This window comes from Oncorhynchus keta, chromosome 22 (assembly GCF_023373465.1).
Source record: "Oncorhynchus keta strain PuntledgeMale-10-30-2019 chromosome 22, Oket_V2, whole genome shotgun sequence".
Taxonomy (NCBI): Eukaryota; Metazoa; Chordata; class Actinopteri; order Salmoniformes; family Salmonidae; genus Oncorhynchus; species Oncorhynchus keta.
Genome location: NC_068442.1, coordinates 24,251,336 through 24,269,992, shown reverse-complemented (window position 1 = coordinate 24,269,992; position 18,657 = coordinate 24,251,336). Strand labels below are relative to the sequence as shown.

Here is an 18,657-nt window from a genome sequence, read left to right as displayed (position 1 = left end):
CAATGCAGCACAAGCTTACCATTTCTTAAACAACTCAAACATACTTTCAGTCTTTGAAGACTTAGTAAGGATTTTCCTGTTTTCGTCTGGCTTTCCAATCAACAAATCTGTTTGTTGGCCAGGGATCAAAATGAGCCACGGGCCAAGTTTTAAGTACAGGGCAAGGAAATGTTAGAGCCAATTAAAGAAATGTATTGTTAATCCATCGCTATGTGACAAAACTTGGTAAAATCAAAAATCTATATACAGTTCAAGTGGGAAGTTTACATACACTTGTTGGAGTCATTTGTTGGAGTCGCTGTTGGAGTCATTAAAACTTGTTTTTCAACCACCACAAATTTCTTGTTAACAAACTATAGTTTTGGCAAGTCGGTTAGGATATCATCTTTGTGCATGACACAAGTAATTTTTCCAAAAATGGTTTACAGACATATTATATCACTTATTATTCACTGTATCACAATTCCAGTGGGTCAGAACTTTACATACACTAAGTTGACTGTGCCTTTAAACAGCTTGGAAAATTCCAGAAAATGATGTCATGGCTTTAGAAGTTTCTGATATGCTAATTGACATCATTTGAGTCAGTTGGAGGTGTACCTGCGGATGAATTTCAAGGCCTGCCTTCAAACTCAGTGCCTCATGGGACAATAAAAAAAAATCCTCATAGGGAGCAATTTCCAAACGCCTGAAGGTACCACGTTCATCTGTACAAACAATGGTTTCTCCATGAGACGCGGAGAACGCGATGAACGTACTTTGGTGCAAAAAGTGCAAATCAATCCCAGAACAACAGCAAAAGACCTTGTGAAGATGCTGGAGGACACAGGTACAAAATGATCTATATCCACAGTAAAATGATTAATATATCGATATAACCTGAAAGGCAGCTCAGCAAGGAAGAAGCCACTGCTCCAAAACCACCATAAAAAAGCCAGACTACGGTTTGCAACTGCACATGGGGTCAAAGATCGTACTTTTTGGAGAAATGTCCTCTGGTCTGATGAAACGAAAATAGAACTGTTTGGCCATAATGACCATCGTTATGTTTGGAGGATAAAGGGGGAGGCTTGCAAGCCGAAGAACACCATCCTAACAGTGAAGCACGCAGGTGGCAGCATCATGTTGTGGGGGTGCTTTGCTGCAGGAGGGACTGGTGCACTTCACAAAATAGATGGCATCATGAGGCTGGAAAATTATGTGGATATATTGAAACAACATCTCAAGACATCAGTCAGGAAGTTAAAGCTTGGTCGTAAATGGGTTTTCCAAATGGACAATGACCCCAAGCTTACTTCCAACGTTGTGGCAAAATGGCTTAAGGACAACAAAGTCAAGGTATTGGAGTGGCCATCACAAAGCCCTGACCTCAATCCTATAGAAACTTTGTGGGCATAACTGATAAAGCTTGTGAAAGCAAGGAGGCCTACAAACCTGACTCAGTTACACCAGCTCTGTCAGAAGGAATGGGCCAAAATTCACCCAACCTATTGTGGGAAGCTTATGGAAGGCTCGCCGAAACGTTTGACCCAAGTTAAACCATTTAAAGGCAATGCTACTAAATACTAATTGAGTGTATGTAAACTTCTGACCCACTGGGAATGTGATGGAATAAATAAAAGCTGAAATAAATCATTCAACTATTATTTTGACATTTCACATTCTTAAAATATTTTTTTACTAAGATTAAATGTCAGGAATTGTGGAAAAACTGAGTTTAAATGTATTTGGCTAAGGTGTATGTAAACTTCCGACTTCAACTGTATTTAGTGCAACAGGTTTCCTCAAAAGTTTTGAGTAATGACGTCACATTGGGGTTTACAGTGAGGAAAGAGGGGCAGAGGCACTGCTGTCTAAACTATGTAAACGTGTGTCTCATGTCTCAACCGCTCTCTGCTCTCTCTGAGCTCTAGGCTAAAAAAAAAACAGATGCTCTCACTCTACTCTAAGCTAGAGCCAACACAAAAGAAGACGATCTCTGCTCTCTCTGAGCTCCAGGCTAAAGCCAACGCGAGGGAAGACCGGTCTCTGCTCTTTCTAAGCTCTAGGCTCTTCTGAACTACAGATTTTTGAGTTTAGTTAAATAACTCTTTTGAATTTACTGGTTATATGTGAGTTATGCTAATTTCTAAAATTGCGGTAATCAGTTAAAAAAAAGTAAACTTAGTTACATTTCAGAAATGGTGTGTTATAGCTTTTGAGTAAGGTTGGACTTTGTTAAACTCAAACATTTCAAGTATTGCAACTTATACTTAAGTGACTTTGACTTATAAAGATTGTCATGTTCATTTCACCATATTCATTTAATTTAACTTGTTTTTTATGTAATAGAAAATCAAAATAACTAAGTTGATTTACATGAAAAATGTTAGTATACTCAAAACATTGCATTTGTTACTCATGAAGGTATAACGATTCACTTCAGCTATTTGAGTTGGAACTTTTTTGAGGTAATCAGTTTCAAAAACAATGAGTATAATTTATCCGGTTTTACAGTGTGCGTATTGCTTGCCATGGATTGGATTTGGCGCATCATAGGCTGCGTTTACACATGCAGCCAATTCAGATCTTCTTCAAAATTATTGTCAAAAGGGCTGATCTCTGGTCAAAACCCCAATTACTTAAAAAGATCTGAAATGGGCTGCCTGTGGAAACGCAGCAATATTGTTCAGTCGGTTGGGGATACTAGCCTGAGAAAACACATTTTGGAGGGAAAACAAATTGCCCTTGTGAAGGTGTATTTTTTTCCAGCACATTGTCATCAGAGAAGGGATATCAATCATAGCAGAAGGGATCTTTTGAGGACAAAGGATGCTGATGCAGTCATGTACATGTTTATTTGCAATTATTTGAAGTAAACATTACAGCAAGGCACAATGGCCGATGCAGGTTGAATAGATATGTGATGGCTTAAGAAATAATGCTAATAAAATGTTAATTAGCTACTGTGTACATGGGTTAGCTTACAAGTCCTTAATATTGTACATATAAAAAGTAAAGTTTCTCTTGACAGGCTATAAAAACACTGAGATGTGAAGTTTCATATCAGCCACTGAGTTAACACTGGATCCATTTAAAGCATGAACACTGATTCATATAACCACTAGAAAATGAACAGTTCATACAGCACTTAAATAGAAATTTCACAAATAAGTCAATGTGACTATAAATATCTATCTCCAAAGTAATTTATAAAATTGAATATTGTGGGAGATAATATACATTGAGAATAATAATACATTTTACATTGCAGTGAGACCAAAGGTGAAATCTCCCAGAACATCCTAAGTTTAACAATCACTGCCTTATACTGTGGAGGTAGGAAGAAAGAGCTGCACAGGTCTTTATATTCAGCTTATTTCACATTTTTCACATGCACTCAAACATGCTATAACCCTTTACATTTAATCATTGCTCTTTAAATTGCCTTAGTACACCGTTAGAAATGAGCCATTTATAACACCCTGCATTATCTTGCAAAACAGATGCTCTCTCACATTCAATGAACACTCGCCAAAGATCACAATTAACCAAGAAAAACAATGACATCGCTAAGACAAGTCACCACTACTCGAAACATAGATATGAGCTTTTAAATTAATGAAAGCTCACTTTTATCAGGGTAGAAAAGCAAGAGTACAGTAAAAAAAAGTGTCATATCTTTTAGCAAGGCATTTAAAGCAGCAGAAGAAATAATAACAAAGCGTTATCCCTGCCCATTTCAGTAAAAAACAGATGGGGCTTGAGAAATGTAAGCAGTAGAAATTATAGCCATATCTTTGGATGCAAGGACTGATCATTCATGATATCAAAATTATCTTTAACCATGTTGTACATGTTGGTTTACATTTACTAATGTATGACAATTTAAAAAAGCTCATGTTATATTTTAAGAATGGGTACATATAAATGTATAGGTCCAAAAATGGATGTAGCTGATTGCCTCTAACTCCAACACATATTTTAACTTGTAGAAAAGTGCTATTTTGGTAGTTTAACCAGATTTTATAATAAATTCCATATCACATACCATGTGGTATGGAATTGATATCAAATATATCTTCTGTGCTAAGTGATACCTAGGTCAGTAAATATTTCAACATACAGTATGATAGAAGTTGCAATACTGTTACATACTGTCAGTATCGTCAAAACCTGCCTGAAGCACCATCTATTATAATGTACTTAAGTAGGAAACCAAACATATATGCCTGCTATAGACTAAAGCAAAGTCTAAAGGCTTTTATTATATCAAATTTAATGGGAGGTTAGCCTGAGGGACAGCTCCTTGACGTTCCTGAGTCGCTTGTCAGAGTAACTGGAGTCACTAGAGAATACTGCTCAACCAAACAGTGTGTCTTAACAGGTGGGTGTGGTTATGTACCAGAGGCTCTTAAAGATACATGCAAGCTTCAAAAAGTCAAAGTAAATAATTAATGATAATCTTTGCCCAAAATTACCCAAGATTAATTGTATATTTTCAGTTGATGTGGAACATCTGCCAGTCCCAAGGGCTTGAGAAACATAAAACAAAATGATTTGTAAGGCAAAAAAATAAATAAAAGCGTGACTACTATTTACCAAAGAAATGGAGATAGCAGCTTTTAAGAAGTTCAAAATTGCTCTTATTGATTCTATTATGCCTGAAGATTATCCATGAATCTCTAGGTCAGTGCTGTATGTGGATTTAAAGGTCAATGGTCTTACTGCAGTCTCACAGTGCAACCTGGTTGGATCCTCTTCCTGTGAAGGGTCAGATTTAACTAATGGAGGTGGCAAGTCCTCTCCCTCATTCACACCCACTGTTTTCCCCACGTCCTCTTCCTGCTTCTTTCTGCTCTCAAACTCCACGTCTATCATTTCCTTCTTCTCTTCCTCAGGGTCTTTGACTTTGTGCACAATAAACAGGTGTCTGTTGAGAGACAGCTGAGATGTAAAACATAATCCACAGTGCAGACATTGGGGAGAATTTTTATCGGTTTTATGCTGAGGTATGTGCTGCTGGAACTGTGTGCCATCCTCTGAGGTGAAACCACACTTAGCGCAGCGAAAGTGAGATTTCAGACGTTTGGTAGAGGAGCCTTCTAGGGCAGCACCATCCTCCCCCTCCCTCTGGGATGCCACAGCAGGTCTCTTTGAAACAAGCCTCTGCAAGTCAAAGTTAATGATTAGATTTCAAGTGTGATTTTTGACAATCAGTAAAATGCAGAAAAAAATAAGAACATTTAAATCACCTCTCCCAAGGCTTTGATGGTATCTAGAGGGGTTGATTTTGACAGACCAAAGTCTGGATTTTTGATCCCATGCATCAAACTGATGTGGTTCTTCAGCATGATGTTTGTGGTGAATGTTGTCCTCTCATCTGTGCAATACCTGCACAATAAGAACAAATTATATCATATACAAAAAAATATAAAAAATGTGGCAACCACAGCTTTGTTTTTGCACGTTGGACCATTTCCTACAGTGCCACCCAGGGGGTGCCAGATATGACCCAACCTTTCAAAGTAATGTACTTTGTAACGTAGATTTCAGGATAAATCTCACCAGCAGGTAAAGGTTCTCTTTCCATTGTGGTCATTGCGAATGTGTCTTCTCAAACTTGTAGAGGAATTGAAAGACCTCTCACACTGCCGGCATGGATACCTCTTCAGTGACTACAGAAAGCACAGAGAGAAGATTGACTTAATTAGGGTTGAGCTGACTTGGGAATGATTTCCTTTCATTAAGGGCCTGAAAGATGAAAATCCCACATCTGAAATGGTCTCTAAATTATCATCTGTCCTATAGTACAATTGCTACAGCTAATTAGTTTGAATGAGCAATAGAATAACTAAGTTGCTCCTTACCCTCCCATGGTTGTTCTTCATGTGAGAGACATAGACTTCTCGGTCAGGCAGCCAGTGTAGGCACTCTCCGCAGGTCCAACCAGCATTTTTCAGATTGGTCTTCCTGTCCTGAGCGGTCAAGTGGACCCTCTTTCTGGTTGCATCAGAGTGTTCAATGGGAGTGTTTACCTTTGGCTGGTGGAATGCAGAGGTAACATCTTGGTGCTGTGCAGTCATCTCTGTTGGTTTTGTGCTTTTCTCCACCTCTTTGAAGATTCCTTCATGCACCCCCTGTAATATAGGCAGACAGCGTTGAAAAAGACAAAACCAAAAACTTAACATTATGTGCCCCATTTTATGTCAATGTGACTAGATAGAATTTTAGGATGATGGCAAACCTTAAAATGCTGCATTAACGACTGCTTGTGGGTGAAGATTGAAGTGCACTCAGGGCACTTGAACACACAGGCTATAAGCTTTTTGGCGTTTTGATGGAAGTGCTGAAGCAACAACTGCTTTTTCTTGAACACTGTCTCACAAGAACACTTGAAGATTAACCTGCAACAGAATATAAACAATTAGAACAAACAGCATTACAAACAATCATGTTAAACTTTAAGATGGGTTAGCAAATATGCAATTTCAGAACATGCATTTAGTTAAACTCACTGAGGAGACACTACGCTGGCGTTGTGCTTAGTTATCAAATGCATTTGACATCCATCAGAAGACTTGAAGGCAACAGGACAGATAGTGCACTTATAGAAGACCTCACAGTGTTTCTCCTCAATGTGACGCTTCTGCACATTAAATGACATGAAAACCATTTCACAGTGAAGACACCTGAAAGAAAACAAAGGATTTAGAAAAGGGGGCCAATGTTATAGAACACTTCTGATATGTATCCCCCGAGTCCCATTTAAGGTCCTAACAAAAGCATATACTTTAGTATTGATTTACTTATAGCCAGCCTTGCGTGCATAGTGAAGACAGTTCTCCTTCACATGCTTCTGTATGTCCACAGAGCGACTCAGCGCACCACACTCAGGGCAGCAGTAAGGAGACTTGTGGGCATGAATACGCTGGTGAGCCCGGAAGCTGCACTTGTTTGGTAGCAGCATCGGGCACACCTTACACATCTATACATGACAAAACAACACAAAGCAAAACATATAAATACATTTTTACCTCGCCTATGATAGTGAACATCTCAGCAATTATTATCGTTTCAATTCAATCTTTACTCACCAATCCCTCCATTTCTTCCGACAGCCTCTGGTAATGGCCTGCGAGACCTCTGTAATCTGATAGCTGCTTGTTACACTCCAGGCAGCAGAGTCTGTGGCGGATGACTTTGTCTGCATAGAGGGGCATGACTGGTTGGGTTTTAGGTGAGGATAACGGGGGCACATGGGAGCCCCCATGCAAAGAGGATTCAGCGAGCAAAGGTACAAACATCTGTCCCTCTGCTATGGGCTTCATGGAGAGCTGTGTGCACTGCATCACCACACCTTTGTTCTTATGTTCCCGTGCATGTGCCAGCAGGGCACACTTGTTGAAGAATACCATGGTCTTAGCACAGTGGGTGCAGGCTACTTCAATGTGCACACTCCTCCTGCCATAATGATAGGCGAGACTCCTTTCTACCCCGAAGGAGTCCCCACATTCAAGACAGCAATATCCGCGTGGTGGCAAGTGGATGTTGCTCTCAGGTGGTGGGTTCAGGTTGGGTACGAATGTGGGTACAGGGTTCGCATTGTTTAACAGTCTGTTTAAAGTACCTGCTGCTGTACTAGGAATGGCAGCACATGGATTAGGGGCAGCTTTTTTTACTTGATGCACCAATGGGACAGTGCTGCACACCATAGAGGAGGAAAGTGCATGTTGTTGGCTCTGTTGATGGGAGGTAGAGCGTGCTGCGACTGATGCAGCAACACTGTGAGGAACTAGGTTCAGGTTAGCTAAGTGCATTGCCTTAGGAAGGAAGCTTGCATTGGGCGAGTTGCCTGTTTGAACTGATGAAATCCTCTTTTGTGTAGAAGGCCCGTGCTGGGCAACCGGCATAGGTCTCATAACCGGACTACTTGTATTATGAAAAATAGTTGGGGACTGCATTGGTCTTGGCCTCTTGGAGTTCCCCTTTAATTTGTCATCAGTAACCTTTGATGGCAGAATACCAACTGGTGTACTTTTGATGGGCATATCAACAATGATATCGCTTATCACATTATGAGAGGGATAGGGAGACAAACTAGAGTAGGCCTCAACAATAATTCTCTGGGATGGGGAGGACTCAACAGACAGGACCTCCTCATTTTCTGAATCAGGTACTACACTGGTAACCATGCGCTGGATTTGCCCAGTCGTAGTTTTAATGGTCTTTATTCTGACCCTCGGTATGGCTGGGGGTGAGCCAGATGCCAGTGCTGGGGATCCCTTGCCACTGCTATCACTGCAAATGCTTACAGGACTGTCAGGTGGTTTCATTAACCGCTTCACAGCTTCAGGGGAACTCCAGGGACTTTGTGGTGACATGGGCATTTTTGGACTAACATTCATGGTGCCGTCATGAGCCACTGATAAGTCTCCAGAGTTTGGTGGTTCACTGGGATAATTTCTGGCATTCAGAGCCACTAATGCCTCAAGGCAAGACGATAGTTTGGATGTTGGAGTTGAGACACATGGATGAGAGGTGGGCATCTTAGACGTTGCCATTATATTGTTACTGCTTGACTCAATGTTATGATCACTTGCAGGGAGCACTGCACTCTGACAATCTCCCTTGTCCTTCTGGTCACTGGCATTACTGTCAGGCTTCACCTCTGTTCTGGTATCCTTTGCTTTGATAGATTCTCCTTTGCACCTTGGAAGGTTCTCAAGTTCTTCACAGTCTACTTTATGGCACTGGTCAAACATACTGTAAGACAGCTGTTTTTTCTGATTGTCTGACATTGGGGGTTCTGCAGACATAAATATAGAGGCAGCAGGGAAGTAGGGTCTCTCTTGTTTTGGATGGACATCAACCCCGTTGCTTGGGGTGTCTTCAGATTCTGGACTAGAAATGGGGCTAAACTGGGAAAAGGACTGAGAGAAGGAAGGTGTTCCTTCAGGTTTTTGCTGGACGGGGGTCTTCACTAAGAGTCCTCTTGAGCCATCCCCCTTCAAAGCACACACAAAAGACTTAGAACCACAGTGGCTTATCTGATGAGAGTCCATGGAGGCCCCTGACCCCCTGAACCCATTTTGCAATGGGTAATTGAAATGTGGGCCCTCTCTACCACTATCAGGCGACTCCTGGTGACTTGTGTTCTTCACTATAACACTGACAGCAGGAACATCAGACGCACCCACAGCTTGGTGAACAGATACACTGTCCTCCATACACATCTCTGTGTGCTTCAGCTGACCTTCTGCCTCATCATGACTCTCCTGGACGGGCTCTTTAGCATCCAAACTGGTGGCATCAGGGATGTCAAAGGCAGCCAAAAGATCATCAAAATCAGGGGTCTTCATGTCACCCATGTTTGAAAGCTTACAAACACCTGAGGAAAACATAACAGGTCAAATATGAGTACATAAATTGGGGTACCAGAGATGTGGCACATTCCCTGATGATAGTGATATTGGGGAGAATTATTTACCATTTGGCTCTCAATTATGTTTGTTGCTAAAATTCTGCAGGGTTGTCAGTTGGTGTCATGATGGGCTGCTCCATCTGTGCAGATACCTGAGATTAATTAAGGTTAGGTTTCCTTTTGTACATTATAGACATACAGTGAGCTAGGTAGCTTGTAATGCTAAAAAGTGTATTTCACTGGTTAGCTGTCAAATAACTGCGTTTAGCCATGAGCCAATGGATAGTTAGGGAACTAGTAACTTGTATCTTCAGCTGGCTAGCTAGCCACAGCAAAGTGTAATTGAAGTTGAGCATCAAAATTCATAACTAGATATACAATATATCACCAAACAACGCATTGTGCTGCAACATAATTGTTTAAACTGTAAATAGTCCGAACATGTGAATACAGAGGCCGGAGTTATCATGCTAGCTGTTAGTTAGCAAGTTAGCTAAGTGTGCAGCTAATGTTAGCCAGTTTGCTTGCTAATTGTCTAGCTAACGTTAGCTGGCTCGCAAATTTGACACTCGCAGAGCTAGCTACCATTAGCCAACTAGCGCAAAATGTGCTAGTTGCTAACGTTAAACGACACGATAAATCATCTGCTACTGAGTGAGTTAAGGTTAGCTTTAAGATTAAAAACATATTCGAGCATATCGTTGTAGTCTAATGAGTTAAAATGTAGAATTCACCTACTTGACGATTAGTTAACGCGTTGCAGCCATAATTCATCCGATTCACAGGCCTCATTATTTCGGGTGGACTTCTTAATTTGCAACAAAACAGCTAGCTAGCTTCTAGCTTATTGCTTGCTAACTCGCGAGAGCTAAACACATATGTCATCTCGCGAGTCTGAAGTGAAAATAGATTGATAAGTCACAAATCGATGCCATGTTGGAAGCTATCAATGCAAACTGCTTCAGTAAATTTGATATGGAAATTCTACAGTCCCTCTCTTGTACCATTCTTCACAGCTAGCGAGTCGCTCAGAAGAACATTTTTTTCTGAGCTCTCGAACTAGCGATTTTATGGCGCACCGCCAGCTTCCTGACGCAATTCCTCTAGGATCAGTGCTACTATCCGGGATCCTTGGGAAGTCCTTACTTTAACCTTAACCTGAACCTTAATCCCAACCCAAACCCTAACCATAACCCCTGCCTAACCCTCATGCTAGCCTTAAACTGCAGTTCTAATCTTAACCATTAATCCAAACCCCAACCCCTACCCTAACCATATCCCTTGCCTAACCCTAACACTGACCTTAAACTGCAATATCAAATCAAATCAAATTGTATTGGTCACGTACACATATTTAGTAGATCTAATAATGAGTGTAGCGAAATGCTTGTATTCCTAGCTCCAACAGTGCAATAATATCTAAAAGTGCATTAGTATCTAAAAATGATTCACAACCATACAAACCAATCTGAAAGTAAAATAATGGAATTAAGAAATATATACAGTATATCACAAAAGTGAGTACACCCCTCACATTTTTGTAAATATTTGAGTAGATCTTTTCATGTGACAACACTGAAGGAATTACACTTTGCTACAATGTAAAGTAGTGAATATACAGCTTGTATAACAGTATACATTTGCTGTCCCCTCAAAATAACTCAACACACAGCCATTAATGTCTAAACCGTTGGCAACAAAAGTGAGTACACCCCTAAGTGAAAATGTCCAAATTGGGCCCAATTAGCCATTTTCCCTCCCTGGTGTCATGTGACTCGTTAGTGTTACAAGGTCTCAGGTGTGAATGGGGAGCAGGTGTGTTAAATTTGGTGTCATCGCTCTCACACTCCATCATACTGACTGGTCACTGGAAGTTCAACATGGCACCTCATGGAAAAGAACTCATGGAAAAGTATTGCTGCTCTACATAAATATGGCCTGGGCTATAAGAAGATTGCCAAGACCCTGAAACTGAGTTGCAGCACGGTGGCCAAGACCATACAGCGGTTTAACTGGACAGGTTCCACTCAGAACAGGCCTCGCCATGGTCGACCAAAGAAGTTGAGTGCAAGTACTCAGCGTCATATCCAGAGATTGTCTTTGGGAAATGGACGTATGAGTGCTACCATCATTGCTGCAGAGGTTGAAGGGGTGGGGGGTCAGCCTGTCAGTGCTCAGACCATACGCCGTACACTGCATCTTCTAAAGATGATGCACAAGAAAGCTTGCAAACAGTTTGCTGAAGACAAGCAGACTAAGGCCATGGATTACTGGAACCATGTCCTGTGGTCTGATGAGACCAAGATAAACTTATTTGGTTCAGATGGTGTCAAGCGTGTGTGGCGGCAACCAGGTGAGGAGTACAAAGACAAGTCTGTCTTGCCTACAGTCAAGCATGGTGGTGGGAGTGTCATGGTCTGGGGCTGCATGAGTGCTGCCGGCACTGGGGAGCTACAGTTCATTGAGGGAACCATGAATAGCAACATGTACTGTGACATACTGAAGCAGAGCATGATCCCCTCCTTTCGGAGACTGGGCTGCAGGGCAGTATTCCAACATGATAACGACCCCAAACATACCTCCAAGATGACCACTGCCTTGCTAAAGAAGCCGAGGTTAAAGGTGATGGACTGGCCAAGCATGTCTCCAGACCTAAACCCCATTGAGCATCTGTGGGGCATCCTCAAACGAAAGGTGGAGGAGTGCAAGGTCTCTAACATCCACCAGCTCCGTGATGTCATCATGGAGGAGTGGAAGAGGACTCCAGTGGCAACCTGTGAAGCTCTGGTGAACTCCATTCCCAAGAGGGAATTTCCAGCAGTGCTGGAAAATGATGGTGGTCACAAAATATTGACACTTTGGGCCCAATTTGGACATTTTCACTTAGGGGTGTACTCACTTTTGTTGCCAGCGGTTTAGACATGAATGGCTGTGTGTTGAGTTATTTTGAGGGGACAGCAAATTTACACTGTTATACAGCTGTACACTCACTACTTTGTAGCAAAGTGTAATTTCTTCAGTGTTGTCACATGAAAAGATATACTCAAATATTTACAAAAATGTGAGGGGTGTACTCACTTTTGTGATTTACTGTAAATATTAGATTGTGCAATGTCGGTGTGGCATTGACTAAAATACAGTAGAATAGAATACAGTATATACATATGAAATGAGTAGAGCAGCATGTAAACATTATTTAAACATTAAAGTGACTAGTGTTCCATTATTAAAAGTGGCCAGTGATTCCAAGTCTATGTATATAGGGCATCAGCCTCTAAGGTGCAGGGTTGTGGAAGCCGGCTAGTGATGGCTATTTAACAGTCTGATGGCCTTAAATTAGAAGCTGTTTTGACCTCGTCTGTACTCTACTGACCTCACCTTCTCAATGATAGTGGGGTGAACAGGCTGTGGCTTAGATTGTTGATGTCCTTGATGATCCTTTTGGCATTCCTGTGACATTGGATGCTGTAGGTGTCCTGGAGGGCAAGTAGTTTGCCCCAGGTGATGTGTTGGGCAGACCGCACCACCATCTGGAGAGCCCTTCGGTTGTGGGCGGTGCAGTTGCCGTACCAGGTGGTGATACAGCCCTAAACAATGCTCTCAATTGTGCATCTGTAACATTTTGTGAGGGTTTTAGGGGTCAAGCCAAATGTCTTCAGTTTCCTGAGGTGGTTGGACCATTTCAGATCATCAGCGATGTGTACGCTGAAGAACAAACGTCAGTGATGTGTACGCCGAGGAACACATGTTTGGGCGACCCGCCCAAGATTAACATAGAAATGTAAATTATAGATCTGCATTGAAAGCAAGTCTAAGAAGTGGTAGATCTATTTTATGTGAGCTATGCTTTCTGTTTTTAAGTTTCATTTGGGGTCTTTTACATATGGTTTTGTACACCAGCTTCAAATGGCTGAAAATACAATATTTTTAGTTAGGGAAAATATACAGTGCCTTGCGAAAGTATTCGGCCCCCTTGAACTTTGCAACCTTTTGCCACATTTCAGGCTTCAAACATAAAGATATAAAAATGTATTGTTTTGTGAAGAATCAACAACAAGTGGGACACAATCATGAAGTGGAATGACATTTATTGGATATTTCAAACCTTTTTAACAAATCAAAAACTGAAAAATTGGGTGTGGAAAATTATTCAGCCCCTTTACTTTCAGTGCAGCAAACTCTCCAGAAGTTCAGTGAGGATCTCTGAATGATCCAATGTTGACCTCAATGACTAATGATGATAAATACAATCCACCTGTGTGTAATCAAGTCTCTGTATAAATGCACCTGCACTGTGATAGTCTCAGAGGTCCGTTAAAAGCGCAGAGAGCATCATGAAGAACAAGGAACACACCAGGCAGGTCCGAGATACTGTTGTGAAGAAGTTTAAAGCTGGATTTGGATACAAAAAGATTTCCCAAGCTTTAAACATCCCAAGGAGCACTGTGCAAACGATAATATTGAAATGGAAGGAGTATCAGACCACTGCAAATTTACCAAGACCTGGCCGTCCCTCTAAACTTTCAGCTCATACAAGGAGAAGACTGATCAGAGATGCACACAAGAGGCCCATGATCACTCTGGATGAACTGCAGAGATCTATAGCTGAGGTGGGAGACTCTGTCCATAGGACAACAATCAGTCGTATATTGCACAAATCTGGCCTTTATGGAAGAGTGGCAAGAAGAAAGCCATTTCTTAAAGATATCCATAAAAAGTGTTGTTTAAAGTTTGCCACAAGCCACCTGGGAGACACACCAAACATGTGGAAGAAGGTGCTCTGGTCAGATGAAACCAAAATTGAACTTTTTGGCAACAATGCAAAACATTATGTTTGGCGTAAAAGCAACACAGCCCATCACCCTGAACACACCACCCCCACTGTCAAACATGGTGGTGGCAGCATCATGGTTTGGGCCTGCTTTTCTTCAGCAGGGACAGGGAAGATGGTTAAAATTGATGGGAAGATGGATGGAGCCAAATACAGGACCATTCTGGAAGAAAACATGATGGAGTCTGCAAAAGACCTGAGACTGGGACGGAGATTTGTCTTCCAACAAGACAATGATCCAAAACATAAAGCAAAATCTACAATGGAATGGTTCAAAAATAAACATATCCAGGTGTTAGAATGGCCAAGTCAAAGTCCAGACCTGAATCCAATCTAGAATCTGTGGAAAGAACTGAAAACTGCTGTTCACAAATGCTCTCCATCCAACCTCACTGAGATCGAGCTGTTTTGCAAGGAGGAATGGGAAAAAATTCAGTCTCTCAATGTGCAAAACTGATAGAGACATACCCCAAGCGACTTACAGCTGTAATCGCAGCAAAAGGTGGCACTACAAAGTATTAACTTAAGGGGGCTGAATAATTTTGCACGCCCAATTTTTCAGTTTTTGATTTGTTAAAAAAGTTTGAAATATCCTATAAATGTCGTTCCACTTCATGATTGTGTCCCACTTGTTGTTGATTCTTCACAAAAAAATACAGTTTTATATATTTGTTTGAAGCCTGAAATGTGGCATAAGGTCGCAAAGTTCAAAGGGGCCGAATACTTTCGCAAGGCACTGTATTTCACAGCAGTTTAGATGGTACAATGATTCTCTACACTATACTTGCTTTTTTTGTCACATAAACTGAAATGAGGCGAACAATTAGAATTTTGGCAACCAGGAAATGGTGGAGTGATTTATGCATAGTGAATCTTTAAAATATCCACATCAATGGGGGTTAGGGATGTCCCAAGGAACCCAGATAGCACATATCATTCACCTAGTTGTAACCATAGAGATAGATAGAGGACTCATAGAGATAGAGATAGAGGACTCGGCAGGTAGCCTAGTGGTTAGAGTGTTGGACTAGTAACCGAAATGTTGCAAGAGCTGACAAGGTGAAAATCTGTCGTTCTGCACCTGCACCTGTTCCTAGGCCATCATTGAAAATAAGAATTTGTTCTTAACTGACTTGCCTAGTTAAATAAAGGTCAAATAAAAAAACTGCCCAAACTGGTTCTAACCAGAATAGAAAGAATGGGAGGCCCCGGTGCACAACTGAGCAAGAGGACAAGTACATTATAGTGTGTAGTTTGAGAAACAAAGTCCTCAACTGGCAGCTTCATTAAATAGTACCCACAAAACACCAGTCTCAACATCAACAGTGAAGAGGCGACTGGGATGCTGTCCTTCTAGGCAGAGTTGCAAAGAAAAAGCCATATCTCAGACTGGCCAATTAAAAGAAAAGATACCGATGGCCAAAAGAACACAGACACTGGACAGAGGTACTCTGCCTAGAAGGCCAGCATCCCGGAGTCGCCGGTGATGCCGAAACGTAGGTAAATACCCAATAAATTATTGGGAGTTTATAAATGGAGTTTGAGACGCTTTATTTTGATAGTTTATAGTTTATTCACCGTTAGTCATCATCTCGACACAAACAAATGTTTCTGTCTTTCACTAATTCATTCTAACTAACTTAATCATTATGACACACCTCTCACTATTTTCATTGGTTGCACTAATTGCACTGTTTGTCTACATAACCTGGTTCAAGTATTCATGATATTACCATGAAGAAGGCACAGTGATGCTGAAATGCTGGTAAATACCTAATAAATTACTGGGAGTTTATATGGAGTGTGCGACTCTTTATTTTGATACAAAATCTGTTGGCACCACATAACATACCAAATATTACAGTGTCATGGACATTCATTTCAGTAGCACTCTGCCAACACACACACACACACATATATACCTCACTCACTCACTCACTCACTCACTCACTCACTCACTCACTCACTCACTCACTCACTCACTCACTCACTACAGTACATACACTACAAACTAGTGACAATATCACCCCATTACAGACATTCAACAGTTTTCTTTTGTCACATCAGACCACAATCCAAGTGCCAATCCATTGAAGAACCAGGGTAAGGGGATCAGTGTACTGTACTGTTCAGACTTAATTATAGCTTTAGGACATAATACTGCCATAACAGAACATCTTAGAACATGCTATTCCACTAACATTAACAAGATACTGACCAACCAAAACTATTTATACAGTGCATTCGGGAAGTATTCAGACCCCTAGACTTTTTCACATTTTGTTACGTTACAGCCTTATTCTAAAATTGATTTAAACGTTTTTTTTTCTCCTTCATCAATCTACACACAATATCCCATAATGACAAAGTAAAAACTGGTCTTTAGACATTTTTGCAAAAATACTGAAATATCACAAGTATTCAGACCCTTTACTTAGTACTTTGTTGAAGCACCTTTGGCAGCGATTACAGCCTCGAGTCGTCTTGGGTATGACGCTACAAGTTTGGCACACCTGTATTTGGTGAGTTTCTCCCATTCTTCTCTGCAGATACTCTCAAGCTCTGTCAGGTTGGATGGGGAGCGTTGCTGCTCAGCTATTTTCAGGTCTCTCCAGAGATGTTTTATAGTGTTCAAGTCCGGGCTCTGGCTGGGCCACTCAAGGACATTCAGAGACTTGTCCCGAAGCCACTCCTGCGTTGTATTGTCTGTGTGCTTAGGGTTGTTGTCCTGTTGGAAGGTGAACCTTCGCCCCGGTCTGAGGTCCTGAGTTCCCTGGAGCAGGTTTTCATCAAGGATCTCTCTGTACTTTGTTCCTTTCATCGTTCCCTCGATCCAGACTAGTCTTCAAGTCCCTGCCACTGAAAAACATCCCCACAGCATGATGCTGCCACCACCATGCTTCACCGTAGGAATGGTGCCAGGTTTCCTCTTGGCGTGACGCTTGGAATTCAGGCCAAAAAGTTCAGTCTTGGTTTCATCAGACCAGAGAATCTTGTTTCTCCTGGTCTGAGAGTCCTTTAGGTGCCTTTTTGGCAAACTCCAAGTGGGCTGTCATGTGCCTTCTACTGAGGAGTGGCTTCCGTCTGGCCACTTGTTAGAGGAAATCGTAGTTAAGATGAATAATTATGTATACATTATTGATATTCTAATACTATTATGTTATGATATGAAAAGTAAAAGTTATTGGTTAGGCTGTTACTGAAAATGTAAGCAGAACTAATTTGATTGTCTGTGCCTCTTGGGAAGGTCAAGGGGGAGAAAAAGCTTTTCAGACAAGATAAGAATGTTTGGGTTTTGTTCCATTGGTGAGAGAAAAGTATATATTTTAGACAGGTTGTAATGTCTGGTTTATGAGGGGAGTAGAAAGCATCTCCGGACCTAAACAAAAAAACAACGGGGCTATCGTGGGAAACTGATGATGTCATTTTGAGTTTATAACCTGTGGAAATCTGTGTATGGAGTTAGTACTCTCTGGAATTAAACGCTCTTTAACCTGGCTTTTAAGACTGGTCTCGATCTACTTCATGCATAATTAATGAACTTACAACTCATTAAATGAATTAGAAAATGAGTGCTAATTGGTTTTGGCAATTAAAACATTAAAGGAATTTAGAATTCCTCTATCACCACTCTACCATAAAGGCCTGATTGGTGATATGCAGCAGAGATGGTTGTCCTTGTGGAACGTTCTCCCATCTCCACAGAGGAACTCTGGTCCTCTGACAGAGTGACCATCGGGTTCTTTGTCACCTCCCTGACCAAGGCCATTCCCCCCCGATTGCTTAGTTTGTCCAGGCGGCTAGCTCCCAGGCAGAGTCTTGGTGGTTCCAAACTTCTTTCATTTCAAAATGAAGGAGGCCACTGTGTTCTTGGGGACCTTCAATACTGCAGACATTTTATGGTACCCTTCCCCAGATCTGTGCCTCGACACAATCCTGTCTCGGAGCGCTACGGACAATTCCTTCTACCTCATGGCTTGGTTTTTGCTCTGACAAATATAGACCTAAAAAGTAGGTTTGAACATTTACAACAGTAACAATGGTTTAAGAGCTGGTAGATATCAGGATATAACGTGTTTCTCTATAGATCATTCTACAAATCTAACCTAATGCTTTGTTGCTGCACTGTGAACAATGGGACCATATCATTTGACGGATCCTGGAGCACGGTGACCAACGGCACTTTGTACTTCACCAAATGCTGTGACCTCTTTAATAACACCGATTGTAACTAGGCCATCCTGTAAATCTTATGTTGATTACCAGTGAGTAGATTAACTTATTCAATGTATGTATATATTTTTCATAACTTTTATTCACATTTTATTGTATATATTTATACTGTAAATAATATAGAGTAAACTCTGTCCTGAGAATAGAAAATGAAGATAAAGCATGTACAGATTAAACCAGCCCTTTGACA

At 41.2% G+C, this 18,657-nt stretch overlaps 1 protein-coding gene across 4 annotated transcripts; it reads right to left on the bottom strand.

The window, feature by feature from the left end:
• Window positions 1-2,813: 2,813 nt before the first annotated feature.
• On the bottom strand, window positions 2,814-11,075 carry LOC118401213 (zinc finger protein 592-like). 4 transcript variants are annotated; one of them, XM_052474938.1, is made up of 10 exons: window positions 10,938-11,075; window positions 9,470-9,543; window positions 7,077-9,370; window positions 6,789-6,967; window positions 6,498-6,671; window positions 6,227-6,386; window positions 5,850-6,119; window positions 5,548-5,657; window positions 5,235-5,373; window positions 2,814-5,148 (listed from the first exon to the last, which is right to left on the bottom strand). In XM_052474938.1, exons 3-10 carry the CDS (start codon window positions 9,348-9,350, stop codon window positions 4,651-4,653), a joined length of 3,804 nt encoding a protein of 1,267 aa, XP_052330898.1. In that variant the 5' UTR covers window positions 9,351-9,370; window positions 9,470-9,543; window positions 10,938-11,075; the 3' UTR covers window positions 2,814-4,650. The 4 variants fall into 4 exon arrangements, with proteins under 4 accessions (XP_052330898.1, XP_035654420.1, XP_035654421.1 ...); XM_035798527.2 differs by lacking the exon at window positions 10,938-11,075 and adding an exon at window positions 10,142-10,577 and having other exon boundaries at window positions 9,470-9,555; XM_035798528.2 differs by lacking the exon at window positions 10,938-11,075 and adding an exon at window positions 10,142-10,577.
• Between the last annotated feature and the right edge of the window lie 7,582 nt (window positions 11,076-18,657).